The sequence below is a fragment of the Tachysurus vachellii genome, chromosome 25 (genome assembly GCF_030014155.1).
Source record: "Tachysurus vachellii isolate PV-2020 chromosome 25, HZAU_Pvac_v1, whole genome shotgun sequence".
NCBI lineage: Eukaryota > Metazoa > Chordata > Actinopteri > Siluriformes > Bagridae > Tachysurus > Tachysurus vachellii.
The window spans coordinates 10839564-10859400 of NC_083484.1; the positions used below are offsets into that span (position 1 = coordinate 10839564).

Genomic DNA, 19837 nt, shown 5'->3' on the forward strand with positions numbered 1-19837 from the left:
GGATCTGTGTATGGTTCATACAACAGTATGGTAGCTTAGTGTTTTTATTTCATTTAACAGATGAGTGAGCACTCTGATGAAGCCATCAGGTTGAACGAGCCAGGCAATCAGACAAAACACACACACTCGGAGAGAAGCTGGTCGTGAAGAAAGAATACAGATAGATCTGAGAAAAGATGGAGGAGGAAAAAAAAAAAGGCAAGTCGATAGCTCTTCATTGTAATTGTGGAAAGCTGAAACAATCGATTTCAATCTTCCACTCGATGGTCTGACAGCTCTGTGATGGCTGTAACGGTGAGCGGGGTGTGGGGGTCATGTGACCTTCACGTGGAATAAAGGTCAAAGTGTCAAACAAGGACAAGGGATCCTATAAAATATGCAAAGATTCAGTGATTATTTATAGATTTAGGAATTGAAGCGCGGTGTAGTGAATTCAGGGGAAATCAGGAAGCAAGAAACATTTTTGAAATAGTTTTAATATTGTAGTATAATGAAGTAAAAAAAAAAATTAAATAAATTAAAAGCTTCATGGCTAGACACCATTTCAAAAGAAATAAATCTTTCCAAAAAAACACAAAAAAACAAAACAAAAAAAAAAACACAATCCAGGCCGTAAATCAATAACTTACTCTTTGTAAAAAAAAAAACAAAAAAAAAACAACACAAACTTATTTTGTGTAGAATCCATCAAAACATATTCCATCACCTCCTGAGTGACAAAAATATCCTACTATAAAATCAATTGGAAGAGAATAAAACTAGCAGGTTATCCGTTAGTGCTACATATCCATCAAGATATCATGAACTCTACAGTTGAAAACGTCCACCTACAGTATGTGCGCATGAACGTAGAGCCGACTTTGGTCTCTCTGAATTTTCTCCCCTCGCAGTTTCTCTCAAAGTCCAACATTAAGTTTATTCTCCACTCCTTCACTCGCTAAAACTTCACCTGTGAGTAATGATGCTGTTGCTCAGAGCTAGGAGAAGGAGCTTTGCTAATAATAAGCAGTGCAGGAAAAAGCACGCATGTCAATCAAAATGAGTTCCAGCGATGACTCAGGAAAAAAATTGCACTCTGATGTATGGGACGGAGAAAGAAAAAAAAAGAATCAATGATTTTGTATTCCAGGTGCACACAGTTTTGTGACCGTCGACACACACTTTGTGCTCACTAACACATACACACACACAATGTTAATATACATATGAGGGCCTTCCATTGATCTAATTAAGGCTAAGATAACACTAACTTCTGCTCAGAAACCAAAAGGAAACTTTGGTTTTCATATTTTAGTTTTTTTCCCCTTTGAAAATTTGATGCTGTTATTTAAAAAAAAGAGTTGTGAGAACTAGCAAAATTTACCCATAAAGGTCAAAACTGCCAGATGTTTCCATCACTGTGGGGATTTGGTCCTCACTATGATATAAACACATGGCCCACATTCACAAACACACAGGAATAGTGATTATGGAGTTCTGATGTGTTACCGAAAAAAACCAAAACCACACGTGCACGAAATGAGATCGATCTTTAACATTTAAATAATAATCAGAAAATAGCAATCCCACACATTAAATGTCACATTATATTATTTAAATATTTTGATCATCATGAACGAAATGAATAACTGCATCTATAATAACAAACACGGTGAAACTGCACAGTCGTGAGTCTTAGTCAAAGCTCTGTAAAGTGTGTAAACAATTAACAGTCATCGAGTGCTAATTGAGTTTGTAGCCACTACGCTAGATGAGACACAATCCTGCTAACTGAACTTTGCACTACGGTGTTAGTGCTTTAAATAATATTGCACTCTTAGCAAGCTGAGTGTTATCACTGAGCGTGATGATCTGCTGTTGTGAGAGTTCAATAGCATTTTATAACACTGATCCTGAGCTGACCCTGAGCTCAGCAGCCCTAAGGGTTCAGTTTCAGTGAACGAGACTTCTGTCCCCCTTTGGGAGAAAGTTCCAGACTCGGGCTCGCAGGAGGACTGAGGGCCGCGTAGCAGAAGAGCGGCTGGGAAAGCAGCTCGGGTTTCTTTCACTCTGTCAATCTTTTCAGCAGCAGAGGAGAGTCCAGGAACGGCCTGCAGGAAGCTCAGGGTCAGTAAATGTGAAATTGTGTGTTTACTAGACAGGCAGGGTTAATAAGTTCATTTATGTGTGTGTGTGTGTGTGTGTGTGTGTGTGTGTGAGAGAGAACGAAAAATAGAGACAAAGACAGAAAGAAAGAAAGAGAGAGAGACAGAGAGAAAGAGAGCGAGAAAGACAAGTAGAGACAGAGATAGATACAGTAGAGAGAAAGAAAGAGATAAAGAAAGCTGAAGACAGAGAGAGAGAAAGACAGAGAGAGAGAAAGGCAGAGAGAGGACGCCTCCGTCCACATTTAAACACATGCGTGTGTGTGTACCTGCCCAGGTGTTGAGGGAAGTTGCTCTGCACTGGTGTAGGCTGGCTGCTGCTTGGGCTCATCAGCATTGCACTGTAGATGTTGGAAGCTACAACCAGTATGCAGAGAAGGATCGGGCCTATGATGGCTCCTTCTAAACCCAAGTAGTACGCACCACCAGCCACAGCTAGGCCTGTCAGATAAGGATGACCCCCACTACACACACACACACACACACAGGTTGTAGGCGACCATCAGAACTCATGTCATTCATAATTTAGAGTAGAAAGATCAATAAAAGCTAATAAAACTCTCTCACACACACACAGCTCGATCACATGAAGATCTGTCCCTGCAGGATAAAGTACACTGTCCTTGTTATTTCCTCGAGAGCTGAATGCATTACCTGTTCCTTTTTAAATTAATCTCATTAAACACTTGTGCATTAGGGATTCAGTCAGTCAGTCAGTCAGACACACAAGGACACAGCACTCATCATTACAGCACACACACACACACACCCTGATATGTCCGAGTAAATGGCTGTATCGACGAAGTAGGTCGGCAGCAGGTGTGCGAGGAGCAGCAGCAGAGCTTTAACACCTTCACCTTGTGCCAGCCACAGGTCGAGCACAGCAGGTAACGCTGCCCAATACGTACCCAAAAACGGCACGGCACCAAGGATGGCTGCCAGCGCTGCAAACACACACACACACACACACACACACACACAAGTGTGGACTTCATTTCAGGTTTCAAAAGTTTGCCAAGTCAAAAAGACAGAACATTATATGAAAAACATCATCATCCAACACCTCCATGTGTGAATTTCCTAATATATTTTAATCCTCTTAGCTCGTTCAGAATAAGTATTTCATCTAAAAACTGCACAATAACGTCCAAAACGATTTATTGGGCTAATTTGGATCAAAGCTGGCTCTAAAGCATCTTGTCTTTTCTTGCACTTTCATTCAGTATTCCTTCGAATGCCTGAATCTGTGAATCTAAATAAATGGCAGTCACCAAACACATCAGAACAAGGTGGGGCTTCTAAATAGTAAATATTGACACAAACTATCATAAAAAAAAGATAAAATAAAAACCTTGTTTTTTCCATATTATTTTTTTTTGTTAATATTTCTTACTTTACATCACATAACCGACATACACCGTTAAAATAGACGCTGTATTATATTATTTATTATATATTACAGCACAACGCTTTTTAATTTTCTCTTAAACAACGGAGTCTTTTAAATCTTATTAACTTCATAACAGGGGGCACGGTGGCTTAGTGGTTAGCACGTTCGCCTCACACCTCCAGGGTCGGGGTTCGATTCCCGCCTCCACCTTGTGTGTGTGGAGTTTGCATGTTCTCCCTGTGCCTCGGGGGTTTCCTCCGGGTACTCCGGTTTCCTCCCCCGGTCCAAAGACATGCATGGTAGGTTGATTTGCATCTCTGGAAAATTGTCCCTAGTGTGTGAGTGAATGAGAGTGTGTGTGTGTGCCCTGCGATGGGTTGGCACTCCGTCCAGGGTGTATCCTGCCTTGATGCCCAATGACGCCTGAGATAGGCACAGGCTCCCCGTGACCAGAGGTAGTTCGGATAAGCGGTAGAAGATGAATGAATGAATGAATGAATGAATGAACTTCATAACAGAGCAACTGCTATAGTGAAGCGATAACAGGATCTTTATTATACACAGATAAATAGTGTGACTGAAATGTCATTCATTAATAAATAAAACTCACTATTGGCGAATGACTGCAGTCCAACAGGACTAAAAGACGTCATGTTGTGCTATTCTAGGAAAAGAATCAACTGCTTGGTGTAGAATAGTTGCATTTATGCACACCTCCTTATCTCACCACTGAGCTTTAGCTAAACTCACCAATTAATGTGTGATTAAGAGCACAAGCCAAAAATCATGATTAGATTCTGATTAATTGTGCAGCACTAATTTTTTCTCACATATAGTCAATGCTTCATTTCATAAGAATATTTAAGTCTTCAGCTTCTGCTGTAGAATAAAGAATAAAGCAGAGGAGCTGGAAGCACAGCAGTGGCACAAATCTGGTTAAAGCTAAAATGCTGAACAATTTGATCTGTTATCTGATGTATAAAGGAGAAATGATCTAATGTTGATTCTGATCTGATTATATGACACATGATCATCCAGCCTATGGATGTTTCCTGATTTTACGCTCGCTTTATTCTATTAGATCATTCTAGATCATTATCTAGACGTAAACACTGGAAATAAATCAAATTATTCACAAATAGACTAAAGATTGAAAAGCTTTACAACTGTAATTAGGTATAATATTCAAATAAATCAGATAAACCTACAGTAGATACATATACCTTTTAGTTAACACTATTATTATTATTACTATTATTACTATTATTATTATTACTATTATTATTATTATTATTATTATTATTATTACTATTGTTAATTATTACTATTATTATTATTATTATTATTACTATTGTTATTATTATTACTACTACTACTATATATAAAATATTGAACTTATGCTAAAAATGTGTGTGTGTGTGTGTGTGTGTGTGTGTGTGTGTGTCCCAAAAGGAGATGTGGGGGTGGAAAGATAGGAGTAAGAAAGATAAGGATGCGACACCAGAACTCTGGCAACATTCTCCCACATGAGTGCTGGCAGATGAATGCAGGTTTCCTGACTAATGTGCACGCGTGTGTGCGTGTGTGTGTGTGTGTGTTTGTGTGTGAGTGAAAAAGAGAGTGAGAGAGAGATAAACAGAACAGAACACCCATATATAAATATCTAGCTACTTTCTGTGTGTGCCTTGTGTCTTACCTGAGGGGATGAAGACAATGTTGATGCCAAAGATGGTGTGTGTGAGCCACGTGTAGAGGCCGTAAAATCCTGCCATCTTTAGAGACGCATCAAACACACCTCTGAGAGCGAAACAGTGTAAAGAGGTATATATATATATATATATATATATATATATATATATATATATATATATATATATAGAGAGAGAGAGAGAGAGAGAGAGAGAGAGAGAGAGAGAGATCAAGTATAACTCAAATATCCACTCTTTACATACAAGTCAGGGAAACATTCTTTTTAACTGTAATGCTGAAATGAAAACAGCTTTATTGGACATCTGGGCTACTTTAGCTGCACACAAGCACACACACACTTCCTTAACTAAACACTGGAGCACAGCATGAATCATGCAAATTCTTCACCTCGTTTCCTTTCAACCATGACAAAAACTCAGCCACAGCTGCATCCTGACTTGGAAAATGTGCATGCTAGCATTAGTACGAGAATAAAGCTGTATCTAAGCCAAGGCTTTGCGAAAAAACAGAAAGAAATGTCAGGTATCCCTGCTGTGCTGTAAAAAATGGTAGCTCTCTCTTGTCATCTAGTGGTTACATTGCTTACTGCATCCAGAGCTGTGCTGAAGAAATCACAAGCTGAACACTAAGGTTTTAAATCTTAAATTTATCATTTTAAAAATTAAATTTTTTTTTAATTTAAAATAAAAGTTAAAAATTAAAATAAAAATTTTACATTTAAATTTCAAATTGTTTTTATGCCATTCAAACATTCATTCACTCACTCATCTTCTACCGCTTATCCGAACTACCTCGGGTCACGGGGAGCCTGTGCCTATCTCAGGCGTCATCGGGCATCAAGACAGGATACACCCTGGACGGAGTGCCAACCCATCGCAGGGCACACACACACTCTCATTCACTCACGCAATCACACACTACAGACAATTTTCCAGAGATGCCAATCAACCTACCATGCATGTCTTTGGACCGGGGGAGGAAACCGGAGTACCCGGAGGAAACCCCCGAGGCACGGGGAGAACATGCAAACTCCACACACACAAGGCGGAGGCGGGAATCGAACCCCCAACCCTGGAGGTGTGAGGCGAACGTGCTAACCACTAAGCCACCGTGCCCACCCACCATTCAAATACTGAGGCTTTTATTTTATTTACTGGTGTTTATCTAATATGGCAGAGATTACAGTTACTCATCTATATCCAGAATACATAGCGCTGGTCCTGCAGTCAGAGGACTTCTCTAGAAGCTGTGATGTTGGGATTATTCATGTTTTACCTGACTACATAATTATTGAACTGAATAACACCTGACATTTGTACATTATTGTCTTAAACTCAAAAGAGAACAGGGACAAAACAAAAATATAGCTTATTTACGGCTTTGTAGCTCGTCTGCATCACAGTGTTCTTGTTCATTACAGGAAGGATTTGGATTGCAGCAGTAAGAAACGCAAATAAAGCCAAAGGGGACTAATACTTTTTTAAATCACAATTAACTAGGTACAAATAATAATTATAAGGGACTCTGTGTCATTTTTCTGTTGTATTTATTGCCCTGTTGTGTGTATTTATTGCCCTGTTGTGTGTATATATTGAACTGTTGTGTGTATTTATTGCCCTGTTGTGTGTATTTATTGCCCTGTTGTGTGTATTTATTGCCCTGTTGTGTGCACTGATTGTGTGTACTGTGTGTATTGTATAAGGTGAATTTATCGATATATAAATATATAAATATAGATATATACACAGATATATAAACAGCCAGACAGATCGACCTGAACAGTAAATCTCACGATAAAAGAATTGTTTAGCCTTCTAGCTCCACTCACAGGTCTGAGTTCAGTATCATGGGTAATTAGTTATGCTCAGTTAACCTGACAGTTGTAACAATGACACAGTGTGTGTTCATGGATTAGTAACAGTACTGTGTTATAGCACACTGTGTAGTTGTTTTGTTGCTGTTGTGCATGTGTGTGTGTGTGTGTACCTAATGGCCTCCTCCACAGACTGGCCGATGATGTTGGATGAAGGTCCAGGCTGGGACAGGGGTGTGAGACTGATCACCCATTTAACAGGCTTGTAGTACTCACCACTGGAGCTCAGTAAGTAGAACAGTGTGGTCAGGAAAATCACCTACACACACAAACACACACAAATTATTCTGTGTACTGCATGTGTTATTGACATTTTGTTCCTCCTCACAGCGGTACAGAAGGAATGTATAAACAATAAGCACTTAAAGTGTGTGTGTGTGTGTGTGTGTGTGTGTGTGTGTGTGTGTGTGCTTTACCAGTGAGAGAACAAAGTTGAGCAACGCCGTGCCGCTGTGGAACAGTACAGTGAGCAGCGTGGTTGTTGTGGAGATCAGCAAACCGACATTCCGGCTCATCACGACCCACAGAGACTCAACAATCTACACACACACACACAAACGCACACACACGCAAACATACACAAATGCACACACAAACATACACAAATGCACACACAAACATACACAAATGCACACACACATGCACGCACACAAACATGCACACATTTCCATATCAGGACAACGTCATTTAATAAAGAAGATAAATAAATAAAGTGAGGACCACAGAAACAGTTTAAGTTGTAGACCCAGGAAAATATTTCAATGAGCCAAACTAAATTTCTGCAATCATATTCATAAATAAATAAAAATCCTGTAAATATAGCATTCAGCAACCAGCCATAAACTAATCACTGTGTGTAACGTACTTAGTCTCTATTCAGTCATGTGGAATTTTATATAACTCGACCTTTGCAAATTTTATTTTACAAACACCAGGTATATATCGCTATCAGTAAGATCAATGTAATTCTTTTTTTATTTTATTTTTTTTTATACCACACACATTTTTTAGGCTTATTTAAGACTTATATACTCTGCAGATCCTAGTTGCAAAGCACAAACCAAATCCTTCTTGAATGAAACTGCACCATGTCCAGGAGTTCATGTCCAGTGGCTAAAAGCTCTATAGCAATACAACACCACGGTTTAGTGAGAACAAATCGCTGCAAGAAGCAATAAATGTGACTTCCTAAGCAGGATATCACATACACAGAATGATTCCTTTGTACTCTTTTCTACAGATAAGCAGAATAAAAAAAAGCTGAAGGAGACGGGTTTGTATTTTTCCCATTTCTAACTTTCAGGCTTAAGGTAAGCTTAAGGCTTACAGATGTGATACACACACACACACTTAGCTCGCTAATTAAAAAAACAGGACTTACTTCCTTAACTATGATACGATTCAGTATTATTATACGCATTATTTTTTTTCTATGTTCCACCAGTGTCAGAATTCCATTTATCACCTTAAATGATCAATCTCCCTAATTTTCTCACCAGCCAGCTCTCCCCTATCATATGACAGCTACCAGATCTGCCCCTATCTGCCCTCCTCCACATACATGTGCTCTCTCACACACACACACACACACACGATTGGCTAGCATCTCTGTGATTGACAGCAGGAAGAGAGAAAGCCACTCTTTCCCCCCATTTTGTTCTCTTCTCAATTCCAGGCCACAAAATGATTGTAAAGCACCCATAATAACATTAATACATGTTACAATCCCAACATATTGTACCATATGCATGTATGAACAAACACACACACCCACACACCGAAAGCAGTGTTTCAATGTTGTCTTGCAGGAAGGAGGCAATGTCCTGCCAGTCCAGTATATCTCCCAGCCAGCTGTTCTGCCTGTGCAGATGTTGCTTTTGGCCACGGTGGCGTCCACTGTATGTTACGTTCTACAATAAAAGAGAGATGCATTGAAAAGCAGAGAACCTCAATGTACATCACAAATCCACTCTTTGGTTGGGTATCAGTGACTGTTTCCCATCAAACAATTCCCATATAACACTACTGTTAAGAGTTAATAACTACAAGTGTATCAACAATACAGAAGCATACTCAGCACTGAGTGTTAAGTGCCACAGTACTGAGTAAGACAGGGTGGCTTCGTGTCTGGTTCAGAAAAGCTGGCCTTTACATAAATAATTAAACTGTAGTTTATAGTGTCTTCAGTAATTCTCTATATGTTACCCATGTAAGAATTCAAAACAACAAGAAACCAAATCCTGCATAGATACTTAAGTATGGTGTGGGTCCTATGGTGCTCTTCTACACTGTCCAGTAGAAAAGGAGTAAAAGAATCTGTCTCTGTCTGGTTCTGTCTCTTTGCTCTTCTTTGTATGCCTGTCACTGTCTGTCTGTCTGTCTGTCTGCAATCATACTCTGTCTGGGTCTGCCTGTATGTTTGGGTCTGAATCTCTGTCTGTCTCCATCTGTCTCTGTTTGGGTCTGCCTGTCTGTCTTTCTCTGTCTGTCTGGGTCTGCCTGTCTGTCATTCTCCACCTGTCTCTGAGTCTGCCTGTCTGTCTTTCTCCATCTGTCTGGGTCTGTCTGTCTGTCTGCATCTGTCTGGGTCTGCCTGTCTGACTTTCTCCATCCGTTTGGGTCTGCCTTTCTGTCTGCATCTGTCTGTCTGTCTGCATCTGTCTGTGTCTGCCTGTCTGACTTTCTCCATCCGTCTGGGTCTGCCTGTCTGTCTGCATCTGTCTGTGTCTGCCTGTCTGTCTTTCTCCATCCGTCTGGGTCTGTCTGCATCTGTCTGTGTCTGCCTGTCTGTCTTTCTCCATCCGTCTGGGTCTGCCTGTCTGTCTGCATCTGTCTGTGTCTGCCTGTCTGTCTGCATCTGTCTGGGTCTGCCTGTCTGTCATTCTCCACCTGTCTCTGAGTCTGCCTGTCGGTCTGTCTCCATCGGTCTGGGTCTGTCTGTCTGACTGCATCTGGGTCTGCGCTAATGTCTGTACTTGTCTCTGTGCCATTTACCTTGACAAACCATGAGTGATAAAGTCGGTCCCACAGCTCCAGAACCTGCTTCTCTATCACTGCTGTGTTATTCACTTTCTCGCCAAGCATCTTGTGGAGCTACAGAAGAAAAATGCACACTTACTGCACTTTTACTGCATGCAAGACTCATTTCCTCAGTGTTACAGTACATAATCTGACCCGCTTTAACCGCACAAAATTCTGAATTCTACCTTTTGCGTTATCCACTCTCTCCCATGCTGGTACACATTTGTGGCTGCAGAGTTGAGAGCTTTCTGAACAACACGAGCCTCAGGAAGCCAGCTGCAACACACATGCAAATGGAAAAGTTCCTACAGGCACTACATTATGTTACCGTGTATGTGCGTGTTATTGTGTGTCTTACTTGGCCCACTCAGGGTGGTTGACAAGAGTCTCATTGATCAGGTTACTGGTGACCTCGATGATATGAGCGCTCTCATGATGCACCTAAAAAATTTAGCACCAACTGTGTAAGGACTGAATCAGGCCCAGATGACACATTTTAGTTTTAGTTACAGTTACATGAATCAGTTAATAATAATAATAATAATAATAATAATAATAATAATAATATGTTTATTTTATATAGCGGCTTTCAACAATCTCAAGGATGCTTTACACGATGTGATATACAATCAAACAGAATAAACATGTTTCCATCACCTATTAGTATTTTACAAAACATCTGAGGGTTTTATTTTGTGGATTGTTCATACTATATACCATAGCAGTGAGCAAGAGTGCCATGAGGAGTGTCCCTGTGACCAGGAGAAAGATGATGAAGATGCTGATAAGTTTATCCAGAGATTTCTCCAACCATATGATCATCTAAGGGGGGAAAAAGAAACAAGAAAAGGGGTAGAAATATACAAGAACAGCTTCCAGCAGGTGTAGATGATGAAACATTTACTGGGTGTCAGCACAGAGAGAAACCTGCCTCCATTGTCCTATACATCAACCCAAAGGAACCACCTGGCCAAGCAGCAGCCATCTAGTGTCCATTCACATTGGCAATAAAATAAAATTTGCTAATGTAATAAATTTCGCACACTCTTGGAAAACGGGTGTTTTAAGGGTTATTGGGATGATCATAATGGGTCCTACATAGATCAGACAAGGCTTTAGGGGTGAAAGGTTTGTTCTTTAATATGCACTAAGTTTGCAAAAAAAAAAAAAAAAAAAAAACATACTGCAACACTGATGTAAAGAATGGATAATTGAGTTAGCACAGCCTTCCTGCCAGCTCAAAATAATCTGGCCATTGTCCACTGACCTCTCTCATCAGCAAGGTCTTTCCATTTGCAGAACAGCTGCTAACTGGACGTTTTTGTTCTTCACAACATTACAAACTCTATTCTCTAAACTCTAGTGACTGCTGTGCATGAAAGTCAGCATTTTTTGTAATACTGATATACCAGCCTGTCTGGCACAACCAACCATGCCATGGTCAAAAGTCACAGGGAGATCGCAAGCAGAAATCTTTAAACCTTTAATCATCCAAAGAACCCTTGTGGAACACTTTTTTTCTAAGAGTGTACACATTTGAGTGTGACCGTTTTGCAGAACCGGCAGGCGTAAAACTACGAGTATTTCTGCTAAACAGGAAGTGGTTGATGATAAGTGTTACAGATAATAAACATTACATACAGCAGACCAGGTTTCTCTGTGCACCCTGTAGCTAACAGGCCCTGTCTGAGGGAGTCTAATCCTGTTCCCATGTCTGGTTTGGTCATGTGGATATCGAGTTCTCATCACAGCCTAACGTTGGTTTAATAGATGTTAGCGATACTTTAAGTGCCAAACATTAGCCGAGTACGTAGATAGAAATGTTAGTACAAAAGCTGGTATTTGATGACAACGATCCAAAGCCACATGCTGAGACCTTAAAGTGACCTTCAGCACCATCTGGTTTTTTCCACTAGGGTGAAAGAAGTCTATAAGACCCTGCACTTTGGGGAATGTCATGTTCTCTCAAAACCGATTCATTCTCAGCCACTACTTTCCCCTGCTGAGGTTTTCTTCAAGCGGAGACTGCTATATTTCTTCAGGTATTTTTTATATTGGTTACTGAAGATAGCATAAAGGCTTTAGCTTAATGGGGGATAAATACGTGATGGAAAATGTGGTATTTTAACTAAATGTAACAAATTAGTGTGCCCAATAAATTTCTAGACAATTAGAGGAATTAGATTTCATTTCTTTCATTCACAGAAACAGATTGGAAGGAAACGAACCCCATTACCTCAAAAAAACTGACTAGAAAACTTTATTGTATTTAAATAGTAAAATTAAACATCACAGTCAATGATTTTTTTTTTCAAATTGAGTGAATTTACTAAATTTATAGTTGCAGTAATATTGTCCGTTTAGTTACGTCTGGTCCTACTACTTCAACCTGGCCAAATGTATTCCTTAAAAAACCCCCATGACAAACCAAGCTTCTCTTACCCCAAGTGTTGCATCTCAAAATAGCAATGGCCAACTCCCAGGGGAAAAACCCTCCCCCACCCTGAGCTCACACCAAACATAAAGACACTCCTCCGCCGTCTGCCTGATTTAGGCATGTGCTGACAGGAAATTTCCATTACTTGTTTATCCTTTTATGATCTTGTACTACATTAGCAAAAAATGTTTAGCTGAACCAGACCTAGACTTGTTTTAAAGGGAATTTAAGGGGTGGACAAATGATGCATTTATTAGCTAGCTCACCACTAGCTAACAGAGCTCAAATGTGCTGGAAAAATTAGTAGCTCACATAATAAAATAAAACATACGGCCAACTAATTAGCTAGTTAAGGAAGTATACGTAGTATCATCATGTAGCATATTGTGCTTGTGCTCTCAGCCAAAACTTTGTTAATCGCTAACATACACTTGCTGAATGTTTTGATGTTCTAATAATTCACATATTCTCTTTATTTGACTTTATTTTCTCTCAGTATATTTATCCACAAGGCAACTCTGAGTTAGTGGTTTTTATGTTGTTTGGTTTCTACAAGTTCAGCATTCTGAAAAGATTGTCTGTCATCCGAGTACAGCTAGCAAAAAACATCCTATTGTCCGATTGTAGCTCGATGTGTGTGGTGTCTATCAGGCGTCGGGATTCAAAATGAATAGTTAGTGCTACAGTTACAGCGTTAAGGAGCGTCACAGAATTGCACGGTGAGTCAAGTTTAAATGCAGCTCCACACCAAATGAAAACATGTGCTTGTAAATGTCAGTGAAGGAGTAGTTTATTTTCTTTTTCCTACTTTTCATACTTTCTGCTCTGTAGTTACAAGTAATGAAAGAATAGCTAAGAATGTCTAATATGAAATCTGCTTGTCTCAGGTGGTGTCTGGTCTACTGTTTTGTCGACCCCTGGGAATAGTTTTTATACAGGGTTAACAATTATATTGTACAGTAAGCTAATCAATTCGTGCTAGCTAACAGCCTACTTTTTATAAACACAAATATGACTGATAATAAAACCTGAAAATATTAGTTATTAAAAAAAAGTCAGTTTGTCTATTTGCATTTGCAAATATACTCTTCGGGTGTTTTTGTGAAACATGGTGGTGGTAGTTTCTAGATTGCTTAATAGTGTGTTTTGAATACTGCAGTAAATCAATAAATATCCTGTTATCAGCACATGTCTAATCTGGGTTTCTCTCCATGCATCTCACACACACTGAAGCCAACCAAGCCCACGCAAGTCTACGTCTGTGGAAAAGAACGAAGTCTCAGAAAAAATTTTAATGCCAAAGATTTGCAACTTAACCTGACAGGAACAGCTTTCGGTCTCTTCCACAGAACAAAAGCAGCACACCAGCACACACGCACGCACACACACACACGCGCACACACACACACGCACACACACACACACACACCCACAAAGCCAAAATTGTAAGTCTGCAAGCTCAGCTGAGAACAGAAAGATGGAGGGATGATAGTGGATGGAGGAAAAAAGGCATCAAACCAAGCTTCTACTAGGTGTGCACACTGTCACACTTTTGTTCTTTCTTTCTGTTATTTCTTCCCTTGTCTCTCTCCCACTCTAGCTAGCGCAAACCATTTACCTGCTTGTTAAGCCAATGCCAGAGCTTTGAGGAGGGAGAGAGAGAGACACAGTGTTATTAGAAACAACCAATAAGAGTGCAGGAAAGCAGCAAACATCAACGTTTTTGTTTTCAGGCAACAAGAGAACAAGACAGGATTGGAGGAGGGAAATAATGGGAAAAATAGTCACTGCATTGTGATAAAGAATAGAATAGAAAAATACAGAATAGAATTAAGTAGAAGTACTAAATTGAACACATCAGGTTTTAATGTCCCCCTAATAAGCTAACCTTAACTTAACCTAAATAAAACATCGTTTCTTTTTGTTTAGCAAAATGAGTAATTTGAGCCAGAGTATCTTCAATCACTTTAAACAATAAGAAACCAAACCTAACCAGAACATATTAGATTTCTTGATGTATATTAGTCTATATATTTATGTACGGTTTATCTGTCTTTTTAAAAGCCAAAGCAGCAAGAGAAGCAAACTAACTCAGAAATCTCAGTTTATATTCCCAAAGAGCAAAGCTCACTCAGAGATTGTCTAAATACCTAAAACTAAGAAATTATTCGTTGATCTTTGATCTACAGCTTGTTTCTGAACACCGCTGTTTGTTTAGAAAGTCCGGCTGGCTAATCAGTACACGAAGTTCTACAGATAATACCCATTTTTTTTCAGTCATTGCACACAAGCAACTATAGAACAAAATAGCTGCTCTAAAAGGTTATTAATTACATGTATAAAACCTCTTAACCACCTCATACCTCACTGATGCATTCTTGATTCTGATTGGATGTTGATTATTTTTCTATAACAGCAGCTTTGACAGTAGGTCTGACTACAGAATTAATGGGTTTATTCTAACAGTAAGCTAAAAGCTAATTTACTCGTTTCCTCAGTGGCCGAGTATGTCCTGTCTTTTGGAAGGAGTCTCCAGTATCAGTACTTTATACCAGTCAGAGGTAAAGCTGTGACTAAGACAAAGACTTTCATGGTACTTTCACAAAAATAAGTCGGTAAGCTAACAACTGTTTATAACATTTTTTCTTTATAGATTAAATGTAACTATTAAGAGAACAATAGCAAGTATTGCTCTGTGATAAGTAAAGACAATGATATCACTGGCAAATTGCTGGGGTTAGTAAGGAATAACACATTAAATGGTGCTGTTTCTGGAAAATAATCAACACTGATGCCTATTATTCCGTACCTAAACTTTACACTTCTTTCCTAACTTCCAGAAGAGTCAGAGTTCTCTCTCTCTCTAACAGTAAGAAGGAGAAGAAACAAAATTGGATTTCCTCATAATATCCATCATCTTCTGAAATTGTGTTCATTGCGTACACGTCATGATAGGTTAAGTGTTGTGCATGAGGTATCTTCAGATAAGAGTAATGAAGGCTCTCTGTTAGTGAATACTACGTTAGAGGCGTTACCTTGGTATCAACCCGCAGTAGAAACTGTGTGAGTCCTTTGATTGGTCCAGGAAGCAGAGCATCCTTTCTGTCTCTAATGAAACTCTCCAGCACCACCCACCATGCTGCTAATGTCCGCTCTGCGAAATTCTTCACCCCAAAATGCACCACCAACCTCTTAATTACCCAAACTGTCAGAGCAAAACACACACACACACACACACACACACACACACCAATATACACTCATTTCTTCTTTAAGTCAAAATGACTTTACAAATGTATAAACAAAAGAGAATACATTTTGTCCATCTAGCACCACACAAACACACACAGATTACCAGCAAAGGGGATGGGCAACAGCTGCAGGATCCAGAGGTTGAGCCAGATCTGCACCAGCACGATGGCCCACACCAGCAGGACAAAATAGATATCACTGGCTTTCTCCTTGTGCGCAAGACTCTGGAAATCCGGGCGGGGCCGCAGCGGCATGGTGAACACGTCACTCATTTTGGAGTCGTCTGTGTGCATGAGGAAAGACACACCATTAACATTAACCTGAACTTTAACACCACTATCAAAACCGACCAGAATTTCATGTGTCAGAGCTGCACAATGTAACATTTGTTGCTGATATATGATGATACAGATGTGACAGTGGAACGAACAGCTATTACAAAGCTTATAATTGTGTTAAAAATATAAAACATATATATATAATTTTGTATTATGCAATTAACAATTATTTGCACCCTCTTTTATTGAGAAAAAAATAACCCTTTCTCCACTACATTTTACGAGAATTTAGAGCATTTTTTAAATGACTTAATTTCTTAAGTCATCAAGTCATTAATTTCTTATTTCTCGATTTTTCTAAATTATTCACACACACACACACACACACACACACACACACACACACACACACACACACACACACACACACACACACACACACACATATATATATATATAAAATATATAAATAATTATATTCACAGCTACAAATAACCTTAAGGATTATCAGCGCCAATTTAAAAAAAAAGATTAAAAAAAAGGGAAAATTAAAAAGTAAATGTTTTAATGTTTGAAAATTCTGCTATAAAATAACAGGGTAAATAACTGTATGTGCAATTTTATTCATTTACCTTTAGATGGTGTTTCTCCATTGCTCTCTTTATCATTCTCAGCCACAGGCCGGTGGTTACTGCAGGTAATGGCCATGTAGATAGTGTTAGCAGCAAAGGAAAGGACCTGTCCTGGCAGTTCACCTGGAAATGAAGATGTCACACAAAAATGTAGATGACATTCAGTCTTGCACTCACTCCTGTCTCACACTATCTGCACTAGTCCTGTTACAGCGGCAGGTTTGTCTGACAATAAGGCTGATTTGTCATTTCTTCTCTCCTTACCTTTTCCAGGTACCGGTGCTTTCTCCTGAGAGCCGACAATGAGCAAAATGACCACCAGCACAAACAGGGGGACTCTCCAGGATCCCGTCAGAGATACTGCAGCAATACAAAAAAAAAAGAGGGGGGGGGGGGAGGAAGACAGAGAGGGGGGAGGGAGGAAGGAAGAGAGAGAGAGAGAGAGAGAGAGAGAGAGAGAGAGAGAGAGAGAGAGAGAGAGAGAGAAGTGGTTAATTACACCACAGCAGCTGTGTGTGAAGACTAACCACTGTGATGAATTAGGGTCCGTTAGTAAGAAAGTTTAACACTGTAAATATAATTTTGGTTAAAGTCACATGTGCAACAAATAGATAAAGAGACATGTGCAACAATTTCTCTATGAAAGGCCAAAATGTCAGTCCTAACAAGTTAGAACAGGAAATAACCAGTGAAGATCTGTTTTATCTAAATATACTAAAATAACAGTCAGGGCTACTAAGCGGATCTGAAAGCTCTTCTGAATATTCCACATCAACAGAATAAACAGAACAGAAAACGAAAGCGTAAGACAGACTGATGAGGTTTTAAATTTTATGCTAAAATGCATTATCTAATTTGTACATTTTTGACTTTTTTTTTTTCTTCAGAGTCTCTCTTGTTCCACCTCAGCAGACCCACAGGAGACTTACCCAGGTAGAATAAAAGAACCATCCACACAGGCACAGACATGGCACGCAGGTAACCCTCCATACCTGGGGTCCATTTAAACGCCACAGCCAGCACGTATCCCACCACTAACGTTCCAACCTGGAAAAGAGAGAGCGAGAGTGAGAAGCGTTCAGTTCAGAATATTATACAGACTACGAATTTGATCATAAAAAAGAGAAAAATACAAAATACGATTAGACAAATGTGCATTAGTGTAGAAAATAAAGGAATGGATACGTTTTATGACCATTTCCATACTTTCGCAGCGCGAGAAATGAATTCCTTTCGATTTCAAACTTTTCCTGTCCCTGAAAACGTCCAATCAAAACAAAAGAATTTTATTAAGTTCATTCTGTTCTCTTTATGTTATTGTTCTAATGTTATTTAGACCTAACCGCATGCTAGCACATGTTCAGCCTATCATGTGAATGAACTTATTAAGCATCAGACAAAAAAATGATAAGAACATTTTTCTTTCTCCAAAGAAACAAATCGTGTTCTGTGAAGCTTGTTATTCCTCCAGATCGGTGACCACAAACCCTAGCTTCATGCCGTGTTTCCTCTGTACACCAGAACACCTTGTTTAATCATTCGATTTTCATTGTCTGGTATATAAAAGTCTTTAAATACAGAAGTCTTACACGTGGTCCAGTGAAGATGTGAAGAGGATTATTTTTTTATTCTGGGATTTAAGCCTTATATCCAAGATGCACCTGAAATTAGACTTGAGCCTCAGAGATTTAGAGATTCAGATTCAGAGAGCCTCGAATATTACACCATGTGGTGCTGGTTCAGTGTTTAAGGTTTTGGGCTTAAGATCAGAAGATGAGCCTAAGCAGAGAGCTCAGTATGGACTGATCTAGAAGTGACATCCCAGACTATATAGGTTATACTGCATGTGAAAAAAACAAACACGTCCAGTGAGTAGCAGTTCTGATGTTTTGATGAAGGCTATAATAACTCTATTTATCACTCTTTACAACTATGGTGAGCAGAAAAGCATCTCAGAGGAGCAGAAAACACATCAGGTTCCACTCCTATCAGCTGAGAACTGGAAATTAAATCTACAGAAGTCACAAGCTGACTGAAACTGGGCAGATGATGAATGCAAAAGCATCACCTGGGCTTTTTTTTTTTAGGTACAATCACCAGGCCATAATTCCCCCACAACCGAATCTCTTGGGTTCTTGTGCATTCATTAAATTCCAGGGGTTTCGTTACCACGACGTAAAGTGGGCGTGTTTCTGGAGGTCTTGGAAAAACGCCTTCTTTCAAAACGATGGATAATGAAGGACAAAAGTCATACAGGTAGATTTTATATTTTACATCTATTATGCTTTATTATCTTACAGTTAAGCTATTTTCGAAAACAAATAAACAACCAAAAACTTAGGGTTAGATATCAAATAGGCCACGCCTGCCTGATGACACAATATCTGTTACGCTGTTCTGAAATCCCTGGAAATAAGTGCATCCCCTCTGGCTCGCTCTCTGACTCACCCACAAGGCGTTAAAGCAGTCGAGCACGTGGCATATGATGTCACACAGGTGCTCGAGCACAGCTTGCATACCGATGACGCTCCAGAACAGGTAAAGGAAGTAGAGAAGTGGAGCACCGGCACCGATCACGAGCAACATCTTGAGGCGCTCGAGCAGCAGAGCGCCCAGAGTCTCTACACCATGGTTCACACAGCGGACCGGCACGAGCAGTGTCCCCAGCACGATGGGCGTGCCGCTTGCCCGGAGTCCGCTGAGCCACGAGCGCCCCACGCGCGCTAGAGAGTGCTTGAACGGGTGTAGAAACGTCCCGCACAGCACGGCCCAGAGCAGCGGCCGCAGGAAAGCCTCGAGGATGAAGTACACAAGCACCGCGGCGCCGCAGCAGATCGCCACAAAAATCATGGCGCCCGTGTTGTAGAAGGCCTGTTTTATGTTCTTGTCAAACTTTAGAGACGGTTGTTGACCCAGTAGATGGCCAACTACACCGACTGCGGGCTGCGCCGCTTCCCCAAACGACACACGGGGAGCGCGAGCCGCGCGCGCGGCCGGAGTCACCGGATCCCCGTCCGGATCCGGACCCTCCGCTTCTGCCATGTCTCTGCTCTGCTCTCCTGCCTGCTCTGCTCTCCTGCCCGCTCTGCACCGTAAACAC

At 40.1% G+C, this 19837-nt stretch overlaps 1 protein-coding gene across 1 annotated transcript; it reads right to left on the reverse strand.

Annotated features, from left to right (window-relative positions):
• Positions 1–605: 605 nt before the first annotated feature.
• tmem245 (transmembrane protein 245) lies at positions 606–19827 on the reverse strand. The gene is made up of 17 exons (XM_060861470.1): positions 19186–19827; positions 17667–17784; positions 17002–17097; positions 16738–16860; positions 15931–16110; positions 15611–15780; positions 10856–10960; positions 10497–10579; positions 10324–10414; positions 10112–10210; positions 8896–9027; positions 7534–7656; positions 7231–7376; positions 5231–5331; positions 2914–3088; positions 2414–2608; positions 606–2090 (listed from the first exon to the last, which is right to left on the reverse strand). The coding sequence occupies exons 1-17, from the start codon at positions 19777–19779 to the stop codon at positions 2045–2047; spliced, it is 2577 nt and encodes an 858-aa protein (XP_060717453.1). The 5' UTR covers positions 19780–19827; the 3' UTR covers positions 606–2044.
• Between the last annotated feature and the right edge of the window lie 10 nt (positions 19828–19837).